General features: G+C 39.0%; 1 protein-coding gene across 1 annotated transcript in view; it reads right to left on the bottom strand.

Moving 5' to 3' along the window:
* PRKG1 (protein kinase cGMP-dependent 1) overlaps nucleotides 1-14,449 on the bottom strand; it is a 377,911-nt gene extending 363,462 nt beyond the window's left edge. Inside the window, exon 1 of the mRNA XM_085306160.1 lies at nucleotides 14,287-14,449. Coding sequence (XP_085162286.1) covers nucleotides 14,287-14,410 — 124 coding nt within the window. The 5' untranslated portion in view covers nucleotides 14,411-14,449. The remainder of the gene's footprint in view (nucleotides 1-14,286) is intronic.
* Nucleotides 14,450-17,980: the final 3,531 nt, after the last annotated feature.

Below are 17,980 nucleotides of genomic sequence, written 5' to 3'. Positions count from 1 at the left end.
CCCAAATCTTTTGGTGACTAATATCGCCATCCTCATGAATGGCAATAGAAAAGAAAGCCCACTTGCCCTAAAATGACACCTCCCCAAAGAAAACTAGCAGGAATGTGGCAGAGGTCCCAGGGACCCCACAGAGGGGCTGAGAGGTGCCGACACACTTGTTCTTCTGATCCCGCTGGTCTGACACACAATTACCAACCAGAAGGGACACGCTACATTTTGCTCAGTGTAAGTACCAGATGCTGCTGAGGATGCACTTTGAGGCCCCAAATCCTCCAGACTTGCAAGAAAGAAGAGAGGAGAAGGACTGAGAATACATCTTTGGCTCTATGATTCTTCAACCTCCTCCCAGCACAATTCCAACAAGACAAGACAGCCCTGCTTGTTTTGACCGTTAAACAAGACATTTATTTTACAAAAGCAAGATGGAAAGCTGAAATTATTGTTCAAATTAGAAGGGGCAAAGCAGCCAGGGAATCTTCTGGGACCTCTCATTTATTTACCAGCCTTGCACTGAGAGGTAGTTATGAGCAAGGTTAGTTCTTATTTTCAGCTTAGTCTGTGRAAAAGGCTTGCATTTTCCAAGAAGGAAAACAATGCACCAAGAAGATATTTTAGCTGACAAATGATAACAAGCAGGAACCAATGATTAAAAGCAGAAAATAAACTTCCTTTCTTTTCATTCATCATGCAGCTCAAGAGGCCCTGCTGTTCCCTCCAAGGGAGCATTACTAAGGATGCATCCTTCTCTTATCTTGTACCAGCTGGGAATAAACACATTCCTCAGCAAAACCTTCCACGAATGCAGTTCAGTACCAATTTCAACACAGGAAACTATTGTTTAAAGGAGATGTCTGGAGATGGTTGTCATTTTAGGACATTTTGACCACACAGCTCTGAAAGGTCTGTGCTGGGAAGTGAAATGAAAGTTTCTTAGCCCAAAGTGGAGTGTCTACTCCATAGACTACTATACACTTTACTGGATCACTTGAAGTACCAGGTTTTGGGGTGAAAAAAAATACTCCGTGAGCCACAGGGATAGCAGGTCTGCAGAAAATCTCAGGCGTTAGAGACCAGTTTGCACTGATGAAGTTAGCTTTGGCACTGGCAGTTCCCTACTTCCTAATTAAGATCATTTATCCATATTACCATTTGACTTGCTTTGCAAATAAGACTAGCCACAAGAGGACACAGGAAAGAACACAATGTTTTGGGCTGAACGCCCTGAAAAGGCCCATTTAAGTATAAAACACCCACACTTGAGTGTCCAAGAGATATTTTCCATGGATTCCATCTACTTATGAACAAAGTTTTTGTTTTGTTTTGTTTTTTAYAAGCCACTAGAAATCTCCATCCTCCCCGGGGAGTCATGACAGATCCAGATAAGAGCTGGAAGTAGCTCAAGAACAAGACACAACCCAAAGTATGGTTAACTCAAAGCCTCTAAACCTAAGTCATTACCAAAAAAAAATAAACAAATCCAGGCAAAAAAAGAATTTTCAAGTTTCCTCCTGCTTCAAGATAAGGGATAGTATCATTTAGGCAATGATAAACAGTTCCTCATGGATCTCTACTGGAAGGACGCAACTGCATAACTACAACAAGATTATTGCTTTTCAAAGTCTGCATCATCTCACACATCAGCTGCTGCTTTCACTTTTAATATGATAAAGCATATACAATGCTATTTCATGTTCTAGTCATTGCACAAAATAGCTGTTTTCAGTCAGAACAAAGGGGATATAAAGTACTTAGCACATGGATGGCAAACATCTTGTTTTATTAGCTTTTCAATCTTAATTCCTATATATTCAGATTGCATTTAATTATCATCTGTGACAAGATGTGCTAGGAATAGCAGCTGTGAGGATACATTGTAGTTTGTTATTTCAGAAGAACACAGTCTGACATTTTGATATTTCAACGAGATTTATTTCTATAAAGAAAATTCTCAATTTTCCAAGACTGATCTGTGAGAAGTTTGAGGTTGGAATGAACACATTAAGCCAGGAAGGGAAAAAAAAAAAAAAAAAAAAAAAAAAAAAAAAAAAAAAAAAAAAAAAAAAAAAAAAAAAAAAAAAAAAAAAAAAACACTTTGCTGAAGAATGCAATCAAAAATCTCCACATCTCACTGACTTTATTCCCTTTTTGTTTTACTTCTTCTCAGATTGTGCTAAGCCTAACTTTTGGACTGCAAAGAGCTTTCACCACACAAATAAGTCAGAGTTTTTTTCCACTGATCCGAGGTGGGGAGATGAATCCAAGTTGAATTTCCCTAGGATAAAGATGCTCAACCAAGGTAAAGCACTTAAGGAATATGGWCAAATTCTAGATTCTCATCTCCGTGATTTAGGGAGGAATTGGTATTGGGTTTCCCCATTTTATCCCTCTTCCTCTATCCACTGCAGCAGGAAACGGTGGTGATTGCAAGTTACCACTCGCACCAAATCCAGAAAAAACAGCAGCAGCAAAGAGCTAAAAGCAACGCTGTTTGCACCGCTTCACCCCAGGAAGTGGCCTGTAGACTCCGAGGTCATATTGCACGCGCAGAATGCGAACCGGAGAGTCAGTCTGAGCAGCAGAGTCAGCTACTCAGAGGGTCAGCAGCACAGGGTCACCAAGACAGCATAAAGTGACTTCTTCCCTCTCCGTTTCAGCTCATTTTTCAATTAAGTATTAGCGACCTTGGAGTTCAAGAGACCAAAAGTCTCAATTTTTCTGTTTCCACTTTCTTATTTTTCATTACACATCATAAAAAAAGAAAAAAGAAAAAGCAAATAAAAAGAAAAAAATAGATCTCAAGGTAGGGATGACATGACTTTCCAGTGCGAAGAACAAGCAGGAGACCTTTCTCTCCTTCCTCATCTTCAAACTGCTTACTTCCAGCTCTCCAGCTCTCTTTAGACATCTTAGAGCAGTATAAAAGGACATGAGGCTTGGAGGATGGGGTGGGATTTTTTTTTTTTTTTTTAAGCAAGCAATCCAAAATGAACCAAATGCCAGCTAACAAAAGAGAACATTTTGCATCCAGTATTCCTTTAATAACACTTTGGATTGCTAACAYTAGAGTCTTTCTATCTACATACACAGACTAACTTATATTAGTCTGCTATGAACATGCAACAGCCATGTATTTTAATGGGCAGAAACAAAGGCCAAAATCCAGGCACTTTAATGTATATTGTTATGATGAAAAGTCCTTTTATTTTACATTTCAGTTGTGGGCGTTTCAGTAAAAGGGACTCAGGGAACTGTGGGGGAGAAGAGAGAGACATTTGTSCCTCCCTTTTTAGCTGCCTTTAATAAAATGAATGAGTCTTTATCCAACCGATTTATTTTGTAAATAAAACCCTGAGTGGTCTTTGCATAACCACTCAGAAATACAAAAATAAATAGGACGTGATCTAATATGAGGAAAAAAATATATATTCGTTTTGTTCCTTACACCCTGGGAATCTTTTTATAGAGGTTAYCCGTATGCCTTTTCTTCTCTGAATGGGAATTAGAGGGAAAAATAAACATTTGGYTGTCTGCAGAAAAAACAGGTTGTACAAATGCCTTTACAGAACACTGTATCTATTTGATGWTAAATTCTGAACACTCCTCCCTAGCAAGAAGGACTTCAACTTCTTTTGCATTTGCTCCAGACTTGTTCAATATTACACTGAAAAACGGGAACTTAAGATTCTGAGAAGTTCAAGATATGACCAGCAAAATGGCCAGAGTAGTAAATAACTATGAATAGGAGACAGGGATACAYGAGAAAACTATTTGGGTGCTCGACAGTACTCGTATAAAAGTATTACACTGTACAGTGCCTCCTTTCTGCTGATCAGAGTTCGGTAATACCTCAAGAAACCTGATTTTTTTTTTTTTAAATCATTTAAATAGCTACAAGGAAGTATTTGATACAACCAAAATCATTAGCTCCTATTTGATTGTGGTTTCTCCCAGAAACATACATTAGCTTAAACTAACTACAGCTCAGGTGTTGATTACTCAGAAAGGATTAAAGCAATCAATAGCCTCGAGTTTCAGTACATTCTCTTGCTGCTACTTACCATAAAATAAGTTTTTAAAAACTGTTGGCGTATCAAAATCAACATGAGTGGGCTACAGATTATTTGCTCACCCCATGCAACATCTCAGTCAAGCCGTGAAGCTGGATGCCCCAGGATGTCAGGCAGTCTCCATCCTTGGAGGTTCTCAGGGCCCAACTGGATAAAGTCCAGAGCAACCTGGCCTGACCTCCGAGCKGGCCCTGCTTTGAGCRGGAGGTTGGATGAGGGACCTCCCGAGGTCCCTTCCAACATGAATTATCTAATCATCCTAAATTGTTACATGCAGCAGGGAGAGTAGGAGAGCTCTCTCAATACTYGTCTGTCAGTGCTGGGAAGATGAAACCAGGTGCCCAGGAGCCACCACTGAGACACAGGTCGCTGCAAGTGGCCCCATCACCAACACCACTGCCAAATCTGGCAAAGTCCCTCTCCTCAGCCTCTTTGTCAGAAGAGACAAAAAAGCTTCAATTCCTCTGTTTATCCAAAGCGATAATCACTCCTAAGTGCAGTTTGTTCAGATGAACCAGCGAGAAGCTCTGCACTCCGTTACGGAAATCTCCTTAGGGCTACACGCCAGGAGGGACAGCCATTCGCAGGCAGCGCCAGCATTTCCCCCTGCTTGTCCGAGGTGGAAAAGGGGCATGGACCACATTGCATCACTCCTGCCTGCACAGCGCTCAACTGCGTTCTCACTTTGAAAGCTCCCCTTTTAGCACTTTGATATTTCTATAAAACTTCCTTTCGCAACCACATGAGGCAGGACTTAGCAATGCTCTTGTTGTTCTTATAAAATATGATACCGCTTCTCCTCTAAGCCCTGTTTTCCCTCTGATTCTGCAATCTTCCCAATGACTGGTAGGAAAGTAGTACCCTATGAAAAGATAGATACTAACTTTCCCGTTTCATTGGGATTATTTTTTAAGGAGAAAGGGTAATGAGAATATTGTGTAACACACTGAAGAAGTATTATAGCTCTATGTTAATACACCTCTATCATTCTTATTGTGTGATTATTTAAAGTGCTGAGGTAATTCGGTAGCTTTAAAACAATATTTACTTCATATAGTAATCAACCTCTATCTAATCAGGAGCACAATCATCGCCTGTAAGACACTGTCACTGTGCTAATGATAAAATTCTTCGTATTATTCAATTATCCATCTCTGTCACTGGGATGAGGAATTAACTATCTTTAGAAGAGTTAACCATTAAGATGCTGTGAAATTAAAAAAAAAAAAACAAAAAACAAGATTTATAAAGGTGCAAGGTTTCCACTGGTATTGTACTACATTTTAAAACAACGTTGCATAAATATCGATTTAAGACCGGCTACATGCAAGGCGCTCTAATACCACATCCAGTAAGTGAATGGAGCAGCTAAAYGTTTGGTGTGTCACAACCTATAAGACTGCTAGAAATAACTTATAATTTGTTATGCTATTTTAAGTGCTTCTTTTCATATATTTCCCACAGTGTTCACATAGGGTAGGCCTTAATAGTCCAAAATCAAACCATTCTAATATAGGGTTGGCAGCCACACARGTCTGCATTTCACCCATTTATTTAAAAATACTATGTTATAAATACCTATTATTTATTACCAACAAATAACCGATATTTTTACTTCCAGCAAAAAGAGGGCTTTGAAAAAAAAACAACATCATCATAGTAATTCCAAATGGAAGTAGTTAGACTAAAGCCCAATTTCCATAAGTGATAATTAAGAAACCTTCACAAAGACCAAATAGGTTTCTGCTCCAATTTTACGCTGGCAGTTTCTTGTAAAATGCACAAAAAAACCTATTAAGATGCATGAAGTCCTCAGTTAAATGCCAAAGGAGATTTAGAGTAAGACTAAGACTGCTGCAGGAAACATACAGTTGCTTCTTTGATTCAGTGTATAAGTTGCGGTGATTTTCTAGAGCTGCAAGTTTTCACACTGCATCAATAAAAAAAAAAAGTATACAACTGCCAAGCCACAGAAGTCTTTTTTTCTTATTATTATTATTGTTCCTATGCTGCCAGTCTCTAAACACACTTTCTGGGTTTTAGTATCATTTACAATGAAATCTTCTCASGATTTCCAAGTAGATCAAGACACAGTTTATATAAATATATGGAAAAAGTTATTGGGTTTTTTTTAATCATATGTCTAGCCAAGGGCATGATTGGAATTATGGGTAGAGTGATACACAAGCAAAATTACTAAACAGTACCAAAAATAAAACTGTTATCTTAAGATGAACACATCTCTACATAGTATTAAACACATTTCTTGCAAATATGAAGACTAGACATGAAACAGAGTCTCAAAGTGTCAACTTAATATTAGAAACAAACCTGAGCATATCCATAGACAGAGGTGGAGCCAGCTCCACAGAAATTGAGAGAAATATGAACAGAAAGGCAACTGTAACAAAAAAAATTACTTACTAGCATCCAACATTTCGGGATCTTACCTCCTCGCTCCTCTGCCCCACAAGCTCTTTCCCAGGACTTTGAGGTCTAGGAGAGCCAGCRCCAGGTGCAAACACCCCACATACATAGCTCATTTTAAGGCTCCTTTGACCCGTATGTAAATTGATATTGTAATAAGCTCTAGGAATATTCTTTTATGCAGCCAAGCAGTTCAAGGGATAGTCTTCAAGTCCWACAAAAGCACCACCTGAAGGAAGGCTCTACCAAATGCCACTTTCTACGTGGAAGCCTGAGCAATGGCACTTGCTTGAGCAAAGAGGCACATGCAACTCCAGGCCATAGCACACATCACCTGTAGAGAAATGTGTGTCAGAGATACYATGAGGTGTCTTGCTCACCTGGAATGATACCTATTTCTGCCTTTGGTCACTCCAGCAAGTCCTAATAAAGTCCACTATACACCAGCGCGATATTTTGAGTAAAGACATCTATACTAGAGAACATTTTAACCACAGAGAGCCTTACAGCAGGRTCTTGCCCTGATACCTCGTGGTCTCACCAGAGATGGATGATGTGAGGAGGGATCAACCRTGACAGCATGAAAGTTTCCCAAACAGAGGGGAGATAACCACTAAAACCACTCATCTCCATTAGAAAAATGAAGATTTGAATAGCTAATCCAGGCAGGCTGCAAGAATCCAGGGAGGAACAGTATCTCTGACTGCAGGAAAAACCTTGGTCTCACTCCTGACCAACTGTACATAATGTGATGAAGAAAAAGCTGCAGAAAACGTTAAATAGGTGATGTGGCTAATAGGCATTTCAGGAACTGCTGCCACAGTATGTTTTCACAAAACTAATACAAAGTCCTGCGGAAGGTAGCTTCTTCACAGGTTAATGATTTGTTGGCGTGCTGTGCAGAAAATCCCACTTCACTGTAAATGTGTAATTGATTCCTTCCTACTCAGTGCTCCTTACGGACACAGAGTAAATGCTCTCCAGTCTCAAGAGTCATCTAACATCTGTACTATGAGATGTGACTTTTCGCTATTTGTTTAGGAAGACAGATCCAAATCTCCTGAGGAGAGTTTTGGAGACTGAGGTAGGCCCCAAAACACAAAACACTCACACTGAAAGACAGAACAAGTCTTAAAACCAGAATTGCCTCCACAATATTAGAAAAGATCTGATTACTGTGGGCGAACCTATCATTACTTTCCCAAAGATCTTTGGGAGATGCAGGGAAGTGGAAATGGAGGAYCCAGCTACACCACCAGGAATATATTTGGAAGAATGCTGAAGATAGTTTGGCCCTACATCAAGAAGGCTGGAACTTCCTGGTCATCTGAAGAGTAAGAGATTTTGAGAAAGTCTAATGAGGATATTGTTCGGACATACACAACAACATGTGCTATGCAACCAGGCAAATCCTTGCCTGTAGGGAGTCAACTCCATCTCTTAGAGTATGATCTCAGAGCATGAGACTAATTTGAGACACTCCAGCAGAGACAGAGACCTGCTAATGACTCTGGACTTGACTGAGCCAGAAACGGTATATTTACTCTTAGCCCCAGAGAGTAAATAAACTAAAAACTAGAGAGACTGGACTAGAGAGATTTTGATATTTGAGCAAGACARCATCCCTTCACCAAGCAGCCACAAAAATTATCTGTACAGATTTCTGAGATGAATGATTACCATCTTCACAGTTTTGGTGAATACCAATGGGCCAGGAGATCATCACACATTTGGACTTTGCAATGGCAATTGTAGTAGTTTGTAATAAACCCAGGGACCTCTTGCAAGCAGGATGTACTGTAATATGAAAATAAAYATGCTGAAGGTCAAGTGACATGATACAGTCTCCCCACTGAGGTAGTAGTGTTATTGTCCCCATTTCACTATTCCGGACTTGCACTAGGGAACAGTAGGCATTTAGCCTACTTTAATCCAAAAATAAATGGGTCTCTGATCTCCATTTTTTTCATCCCCCCCCCCCCCAAAAAAAAAAAAAAAAAAAAAAAAAAAAAAAACACAGTCCTGCTCAATCCTTTCGCTGAGATGAAAGGAAACTGACTCAGAACACCCTAGGCCTAGAAGAGCAGTTATGTCCTATTAAASCAGATCCTTATGAGAGTAGTCCATAGTAAAGGAACAAAAGAAGGRTCAGAGGAAGGGTGATAAAGGCAGACTGAATGTAGAATATACAGATAATAGTACATAACATCCAAGAGCCTAACATGATCGTTGTCCAGTTAGAGGAAACAATTATGCAGTTGCCACAAGCAACAAGGAGGTAAAAAAGGTGAGGCGCTTCAGGACACCTTCAGAAGTGATAATGTGCRTAAGCAGGTTGGCCAATAGATTGATGATAATATCTTACGGTTTCACAAAACTCGGGCAAAGGCTGTGAGAATCTGCAGGCAGCAGCGAGTCAATGTCTTGAGGAAGACAGATATCATCCACACACCTGCTTTGGTTTTGATTCGACAGCAAAGATCCCCAGAGACTGAAGAGCTCCTTTGAGGTCCTGAGGATTTCATCCATCYGAGACTAGACAGCTCCGCTGCCTCTGAAGGCAGTTTCTCCAGGACCTCTTGCACTTCTCTCTGTAGATCAAAGGACTACAGAAATTTTATTTGTCTTCYCCTGTCAATGCTGAATTTGAAATTCTGACAAATCATGCACTTTCTAGGAATACAGTCCTTCCCAAGACATCTCTGCACTCCCAAGAAAACGTGATCCCTTGGGAGGGCCCAATTAGAAGTTTCATTGCTTTGAAGAAGCTATTCAAAAGAATGATGTAGAAAATAGTCTCTTTTAAATGTAAAATGGGACTCTCCACGATTGAAGACAAAGTGAAAGCAAATGTAAAAAAGGGGAAAATTACTAAAATAAAGCCTGGGAAGCATCTAGGAAGTTCTGCTGTTATTCAGCATGGGCACTTAAAGCCAATTCTTCCTTTTTCATCCTCCAGTGCTGGGGCCCTGACAGGGTTATTCTTCTCCAGCTYGCATTCTCAAATTCTAGTGCAGGAGCATAATCTCTATATTAAACTGCAGAAGAACAAACAGTCGAAGGATGATGTTACAGCAGCTACCACAAATACAAAAAAAAAGGGCAAAAAAGTTAGTTCAAGTATTTTAACAGTAGGAAGACTAATAAATCTTCTTTTTATTCACCCTGCTCGCTCTATTATTTCTCTATACTACATGGGAATAGCAACAAACATAAAAGTAGTGCTCTTTAGACCTATTAATACAGTTTCTAAAAGAATTAGAACATCTGTTTACAATGGCATGACTGCTATTTGCATGAGAGCTGAGAACCTSTACATTATCACCTGATTCATCTACAGATTCACTTTATATTTTMCTTTCATAATACAACCATCAAATATGACATACTGCAGTTGACAGGTTCAGACTGAGAGGGAGCACAAGAGGAAACATTTGGTTTTAGATGTGGGATATCACATTTATCCTCATTAGTGAGAGGTAACACCCACACATAACTCAAAGTTGTCAACACGGTAGAGATCTAAATCATGAAAATGCCACTTTTTCCCCCAGCTCAGAGAGAGATCTTTTCAGGTTTTCACATTTTTGAGTGCTTTTGGAAAACTGTAAAAAAAAATGTTACATTCAAAGGACACTTTAAGTCAACCAATGCAAATCTGCAAAATTAGAGCTTGGAATTTTTTTKGAGCTTTTTATTTTTAGAGGCAGAATACAATTGACCAGTGAAGATAACCTTCTCTGGCTCTGAAAAAAAAGAAAAAAAAACAGTTTTAAGGACAGAAAAGATCTGTTCAGTCACCCTTAGAACAATATACATTCTAATAAGAACAGAGCATATTCTCAGTTACTGGGTTTAGAAAACAGAGGAGACAACTAACAGAACTTCTCCCACAGCCTTATGCACATTAAGAGCTATTCTGTACAAACACCATAAAACKTGAGTTCCCAGCTGAGCACATCTCAGGCCAAAGAGTGTTCGGATGGGGATTCTCTCAGTCTGTTGGGTATTCCCTTGCCTTTTGAGACTATCGGACAAAATCTGATCCAGCTGAACTATGGCACATGTGAGGCATGCCCCTGCTTCTCAAACTTCATGCTTGCTTCTATCTGGCAAGCCGCAGATAAGAACAGTCTCTCTCTGAACACACTATCTCTTTCCAATTTCCCTCTATGAGGATTTCGCTGTTCCTACTCTGAGTACCTTTCCCTCAGTTTTCTTCTCTCCCTCATCTAAAACTCAGTTCCTAATACACCCCAAGATCTATCTTCCTACGTTGCGTTTCATTTCTCCCTGCCCAGCACTACAGTTTAATACATTCCATTATTCTATCTATTATGTGGCAAAGATTTTCCTCTTGCATTCTCAGACTTCACTATATTAGCCAATTTTTCATCTCTAGAGTCCAGTCTGTTCCTACCATTGCTGCTCTGGCTTCTGATGATAACTACAGGAGGGCAGGAAGACTAACACAAGGCATGTCATAATAGGATAAAAAATACAAAGTTTAAGTCATCACATGCATGATAGCACATGAAAGGAGGGGAAAGTTCTGCAGACGCCAAGCCTGCTATTGTGGAGCKGGCTGGACAAATGCATGCCTAAAAATGACTCTACGTGCAAACRCCATATTGGCCAGCAGCAAATTACCTTTCTGCTAGAAGCACATATGGAATGGAAAAGAGGAATCACAATTCTTTTCCCAAATCTTTGTGTTGTCATTTGCTAAGGCGCAATAAGGTACAATACATGGTCATTCCCACTCCAAGGACCGTAGTAAGCCCTAGAACTACCTTCATAAAGCATAACCAAGCCACAGCAAAGCAGCAAGAGTTTGGCACTCAGCAATTATCACTATCCAGCTTTTAAAATTCACTGAACACAGCAAGTGTCACACAGATGTATATTTTAACATCCACAGTGAAAGAACTGAAATCCCAAACGATGAAAGTTAGAAATGTCTCACCAAGATTAGTAGAGTTTTCACATCTAATACGCCTTATGGGGTAAGGGGAAACRCGAAACACAGATTACTGTGGCTCCGTAACGATAAAAGATAGCATGGAAAATACAGTGAAAGTGATGGATGTTTTCAAATCCATCTTAAGTTATGATTTAATTTAATCTAAGGGAACATCACCAACAGAGAACTCAGACTGCCGGCAAGAGGCTGTATCTAAGTGTTGAACCATAAATTAGAAACATGCACGAGTAACTGTTATCAAATGCTCTAAATAACCCTGATAAATATGAAAAAAAAATGCTTATAAGGCCAAACAAGGAAGGAAAACGAATCCAGGGAAGAAATATCTGCAGTGTTTATGTGATCTTTGAGAAAATAAAGTCTTGATATTCAACTAGGAGATTCATTAAGAAAGGTTTTTCCAGTAGAGCTTTGCAAACAATAGAGTTTATGATCAGGGGTTTTTTGTTGTTGCTTTTTGTTTATTTGTTTTTTGGAGCAACTGAAAAGATACAGAATAATAAGCCAGAATGAACAAATAAGCCTGCTGTCATAACCATAACCCAACTCATTGATAACATCATCTTTCAGCTCCATTACCACTCATTGCATTATGTCTAAACATAGACTATAAACTCTTCTTAATTTTGTTTGTAAAGCATTCTGTATATTTAGGGAGCTATCTAAACAATCATAAATTAAGTTATAAGACCAAAGGAGGASTCTGGGGGAGAGCCAAGTCTTGTTGTCCTCCAGAGAAAGCTGCAGGAGGAACGAGAATAAGCTGAAGAGCATGAAAAGATATGAGGCTGCCTTTGAAATGAGTTGTTTTAGGAGACAGGGATCAAGAACTGAAGGCTGGAGCTTCAAGCAACAATTAGAAACGTCTGGTAAATTTAGGATAGTCACAGTAGCAGTAAAGCATCAGATGTATTAAATAAAGGGTCATTCCAGTACCAAGTCATGCTCAGCTGCAAAGACCGTGCTCGGAAGAGGTCTACCCATAGAGCCCCTAGAAGACCTCTGCAAAGGATGTGAAGACATTTAACAGGAGATAAGTACATGCTCATTTTAAAAGTATTATGTTGTCACAAGGTTTTGTCAAGGGACAACATTGAACGCGATGTCTGGAGCCAGCCACATGGCAGACATGCCTCCGAATGGCAGTATTTTGGAAAACTGAATCAGAACTGCATAATAAAATACCCACATCCTAACACATTTTACCATAAAAATAATACTGTTCAAGCATTGTTTTAAAACAGTTTGTTATGAGCAATAGGACAGATACTGAACCTCATTAAAATAGTTTTTGCATTCAAAGAGAGGATTAAAAAAACAAAATCATTCTGTGTAACGTCGGGGTAGAAACCTATCATGATTTGCTTTGAAAYCTCCCATTGCTTCATAACACAAAATACCATTTGAATGTGCAAAATGTATAAATATTAAAAGCTGAAGGAATTAAATCTGTGTCCCGAGAAAAGACTTAACCTTAAAAGGACAGAACATTAAAGCTGTTTAGGGAAACTAGTAGAGAGCATTTGCAACTATACAGCATTAAGAGTTTGGCAGGAAACTATGTTTAAAAGACTCCTTTACTGCCTTTAAAATCCTCTTGTTTAAAGGAACAATTTAAGAAATTATTTTCTGCATATACTCATACATTAACACACACACAAAAGTTTACATATAATCTTTCATATTCCCATATTTGCTCAAAAGACACAGACAAGAGGAAAACCTCCTTTCTTCTTAGATGTTTTTTATTGCCAAAATGCTCACGAGTCTACCAGACAGCTCTGGTAAGGAGCAAAAAGAGACTGTAAAAGYATCTACCCATTTGTACTGCACCAAATCAAACTGAAAATTCGTACGTTGTGCTAGCTGAATTAAAAGTGCCATTAGTGTCAGAACTCATTACCACCAGCCACTGACAGAAAAAGGATGCTGCAGTAGATAGACATGAGGTTTGATCCAGCATGGAAATTCCTACAGAAGAACATATACTTGCTTAAAAAAGAAGAAGAAAAAAAGAAGACACACACACATATATAGACATAAAAAAAATATACCTTCTTAGACCTGGAGAGATTTAGGAAACTTTGAAAGAATAGGATACAAAACACAAACAGCTAACATTCTGGAGAAGCAGCACACTGACGACAGCTCTAAGGGTCTGCTCATAAGATTCAAAAATCTGATGGCTCCCCAAAAATAATTCACTCTTGAGAGAATGAAGAGAACATTCACTCTTGTTCCAAGAGAAAATAAAACCCTAAGAAGCACAAACTGCGACAAATCAGGCATGCCAAACTACATACACTACACATTTCATGCACAAGGCAGAAAAATACTATTTTTAGTTGCACAATACCACTGCTTCTGAAAAGATCCCAATATGCTTTACTAATATTTACCAACTTATTCTCAATGTTTTATAAGGTAGGGAGGTATTATTATATTGTCCTTGTCCAATGAGACAGTCAAGTCTCATTTTCCATTTCTATAAAATCATTCTCCTTTTTAAAATCCTTAATTAAAAAGCAAGCCATCACCTCAAAGCCAAAGGATTATATGTAGGTGGAGATTTATTCTAATGGATCTCAGGGCTARGTTAAGTTTTAACCATCTTTCTTTATGTAGGGAGATAGACAATTCTAGCATGAATTTTTCTGGCAAGAGTAGTCCTTGCAATTTCCCAGCAAACATTTAGACAGTGTCCTTAATCTCTTTCGTTGAAGTAATGTTTCCTCCTTCATGTTTTAGTCTCTATGCGGTGAAAAAACAAAACAGAGTAATGTTAAATACTAGCATTTTAAAGCGTACCTTCCATGACATACACCAGGGACCCCACATCTCCTTCTTTGATGATGCAGCTGTCTTTGCCATACTCCACCGGATACATACAATCCACAATCTCCTGGATCTGTGACAGTTCCAGATTCTTCATGAAGTCGTTGTCAAGGATTGCTTCCTTTATTAGTTCCTTGGATCTAMAACAAGAAAGGCAAGATTTATTAACATGTCCATCAACTGAGCTCATTAGCAGCATGCGAAGTTTAGTACAACTGCAGTGTTCCAGTGTGTCTGCATTTTTTTGCAAAAACTCCAGGGTTTTTCCCCAAAATATGATGAAAGTCAACTATAAAAGACTAAACAAAAAAAATTGTAAATAAGTTTTAGATAGGTCAAGTTTTAATTAAAGAGTAGATTCCATGTGATTGCAAGATTCTTTTAGCTATGAGTTTCCTGTCTATGATAACTTCAAAGACTAAGACAGCWACCTGAAATATCTTCCACATACAGAACTGAAAGGAAATAAAAATTTAAAGCTTTTACTTAGTTGACTGAATTTTCTATTAAATGATAGAGAATGGGAAATATAAAAGCAGGAGATACTCAAAGAATGCCCTCACATATYGTGTTAATCAAACTCCAAAGGCAGTGAGACTCAGAGGAGACACCATCATTGCAAAAATAGCACCACCATTCATTCCTTTGACTGCTCATTAGTGGAATATTCAAAAAAATTTTACTTGTTTGCAAAAAATTATGCAAGTAGTTTTGGTTTTGAATGCAACTGTGTTAGAAGTCTCAAGTTCTCCACTTTTAGAAGAGTTTAGGAGGGAAATAGCTGTATCTGAAAACAGAAAATAGAGGTGCCCTTCTAGCTTTCTCTGGGGGACTATGCAAATGGAGATGCAGCATAACCYGCTTTCTCCAGAACCGCCTCTGCAAGTGTAATCTTACAAAAGGAAGAATCAAACCATTTAGGTGTTTTTCCTGATTTTTCTGAGATTTTGTCAATTCGTATCACTACAGYGCTCCCCACACGCTGTGACACACTCAGGTACTACTGCTAAGACCTGACACGCTAGTCAATATGCTGAACAAACCCTTGAATATTCCCTTCAGATCGTCAAGTCCAACTTAATCTACCTGCTAATGCAGCATAACTACAACATTATGATACGTATTTTAAAAAAGCCTCCCAAAGCAACTTTGTGCAAACGAACAGCTGAGGATACTAAATGCCTACAAACCAGGGCTTAAATAGGATAATTAGAAAGGAAAATCACTTCCAAATGATACGTTTGCTACTGAGCCATCTCTGTACGATACCTTTAAAACTTTGAATTTGTGGGAATACAAAAGCACACAGCTTCTCCCCGTAAGTTTGCTTGGCTTTTACTTTCCGGAGGTGGAATTTAAGGAGTTTCCAGAGATACCATCGCATGATAATTCAACACAAAACCCCAAAAACTATTGTTATAAGCAGCTAAATTAAAAAACACACRAGGAGCATCTAAGGAGCAAGGCAACCTTTAGCACAGTTGGGAAGATTTGTTTGCACTAACACCTCACTGTATGTGCTCATGGAGAAGGCTTTGCCACCAGCTGGTCTGCACTCAGCAGACACAAGTAGATGCACACTAGGAACGAGTTTGAGGTACAACTCCCAGCTATCCCTCCTGAACCAGCTTTCGGCTTCAAACACTAGCACGTGTTCGATCCGTAGGATCGGACTAGACCTAGACCAAGCTAAAAGCCCTGTAACACATCCAGAGTGGACATCAGGTCCTCAGCACTTAGCTTCTCACTCTATGGATCCACTTCAGTGGGCTGAACAAATTGCTAACGTGGACATAGCCCGTGTGGACGACTGCAACCTGCAGAACTCAGGCACTGGAATGAGTTTTATCTTGTTGAAATAATACAGAGAATTAAGTTTTTTTTTTTAAGATAATGTTAGTGAATCATGCTCTTCTGAAAGATAGCCAAACTGGGGCTTCAGAAGTCCAAAAAAAAGTAAGCTTTAGGGATATTCTGTTTTACAGCGCTTAAAGTATACCTCAAGGTTATGTACAGCACCAATTTAGTTCTTTAACATTTAGGATTTTTATGTTTGTGATTGTTTTAGGATTATTACAATAAAACATACGACTTCACAACAACATCCATTAGTACTGACCTACTGAAGTGCAGGATGTGAAGCAGGCCACTTTTCAGTACCATTTGTAAGTTAAAAAAAAAAAAAAAAAAAGACTGCTTTGAAAACATTTGCTCCTGTGAAACCTTATCTGACTTCACGTAGTGTCATTCCCATTCCTACTGCAAGCAAATAAAAGCCATCAGAAAAGCCGATGCTGTTCTCGCCTTTGGTAATAAAAGGCTGGTAATGTATAAGGTTGACCAGATGACAGATAACCTGCTCTCCCTGCTCGTTGGTTCTTCTCTGCCACAGTGAGACTGGAGTCTTTCTAGGCTAAAACTTGACTAAATACTGCTCTTTCAGCCCTAGCCACCCCCACAGGTCCCCAAAACCCTCATGACAAAGGCTCTAATTATTAGCATTACTCCAACTGCATGCCAAAGGAGAAGACATAATAAAAGCTTTCACATTAGTCACATCAAGCAGTGCTGTGGGTTCAGCCATTTCTTTCATTCCAAGCCTCAAAAATGAGACTTTCTCCTTGATAAAAATAAGGTCAGTCTTTCCAGCAGCGTGTTTATAAAACATCCACAAGAGACTGGAGGGAATTCAGAGATGGTTGAGGTTGGACCTCCTCCGTTATTTTAGAGGCCAACAATAACAAAAATAAAAGGTTTTTTTGGAGGAACCGAGCGCAATGAAGAATTTGAAGGCATCCAGAAAACTTGGCCTGGTTGATGGAGACGGATCAGCACAGAGGCTAAGAAAAACCCAYTGGAAGTTCATTTGGGGGTAAAAGCAGCAGAACATACATCCATGACGGCAGCAAACTGTATGAACCTGAGAGTTCAATATTATTCTTCTAAGAGGACCTCTGAACTAAGAGACTCACAGCATAAAAAGCCTCGATCCTTCAACACAGAGGTCTGGCAGAGATTAAAGCTCTGGTGCTCACTAAGTCATTCAACCCCTTTTTAATGTCAATAATAAAACACAACCATTAAGATGAAAAGCATGCCAGCCACAACATCGATAACATGCTTTCTCTGGCAAAACCCAGCCTATTCAAATTAGATAGCTCCATAGAAYAGTCTGGATAATAACTCCGCCACATCTGAACATTAAAGAAAGAAAGAAAAAAAAAAAAAGTATTGCTTTAACCAGCTCTCCTTCAATAATGGGACTTCAAATACAAATGGAGCACCTCCAGATGCTCATAAGCAGTGTCTCGTTGTAGGAACAAACACCTTGTGAATGAGCTCTGCGTTTACRACTGTATTCACATCATGCTATAGTACGTTTTGTAGCGTAAAGCCGAAAAACCTTTTCATCAGTAAATTTTCCATCTGTCTTAAAAAAGAAAAAAAGAACAAGCTTAGCTTGAACTCTTCGAAAATTAGTTGATACTAAAAATACATYGTCATAGCTACAGTAAGATTAACTCTATTGCTCCGTGGAAGAGAGAGTATTCRTCAGGCTAATAATACAAAAAAATTATTCATGCAATGTAGATTACCATTCCCACATGCTTGGCAAAGTACAGTCCTACAGCTTCTTCTAGATTTTATTAAACAGTTTTCCTTCAGT

Source organism: Rhea americana, unplaced genomic scaffold (genome assembly GCF_003343005.1).
Source record: "Rhea americana isolate MKP2758 unplaced genomic scaffold, rheAme1 scaffold_233, whole genome shotgun sequence".
In the NCBI taxonomy this organism is placed as follows: domain Eukaryota; kingdom Metazoa; phylum Chordata; class Aves; order Rheiformes; family Rheidae; genus Rhea; species Rhea americana.
The sequence above is the reverse complement of the archived record's forward strand: the minus strand, read 5'-3'. Positions and strand labels throughout refer to the sequence as shown.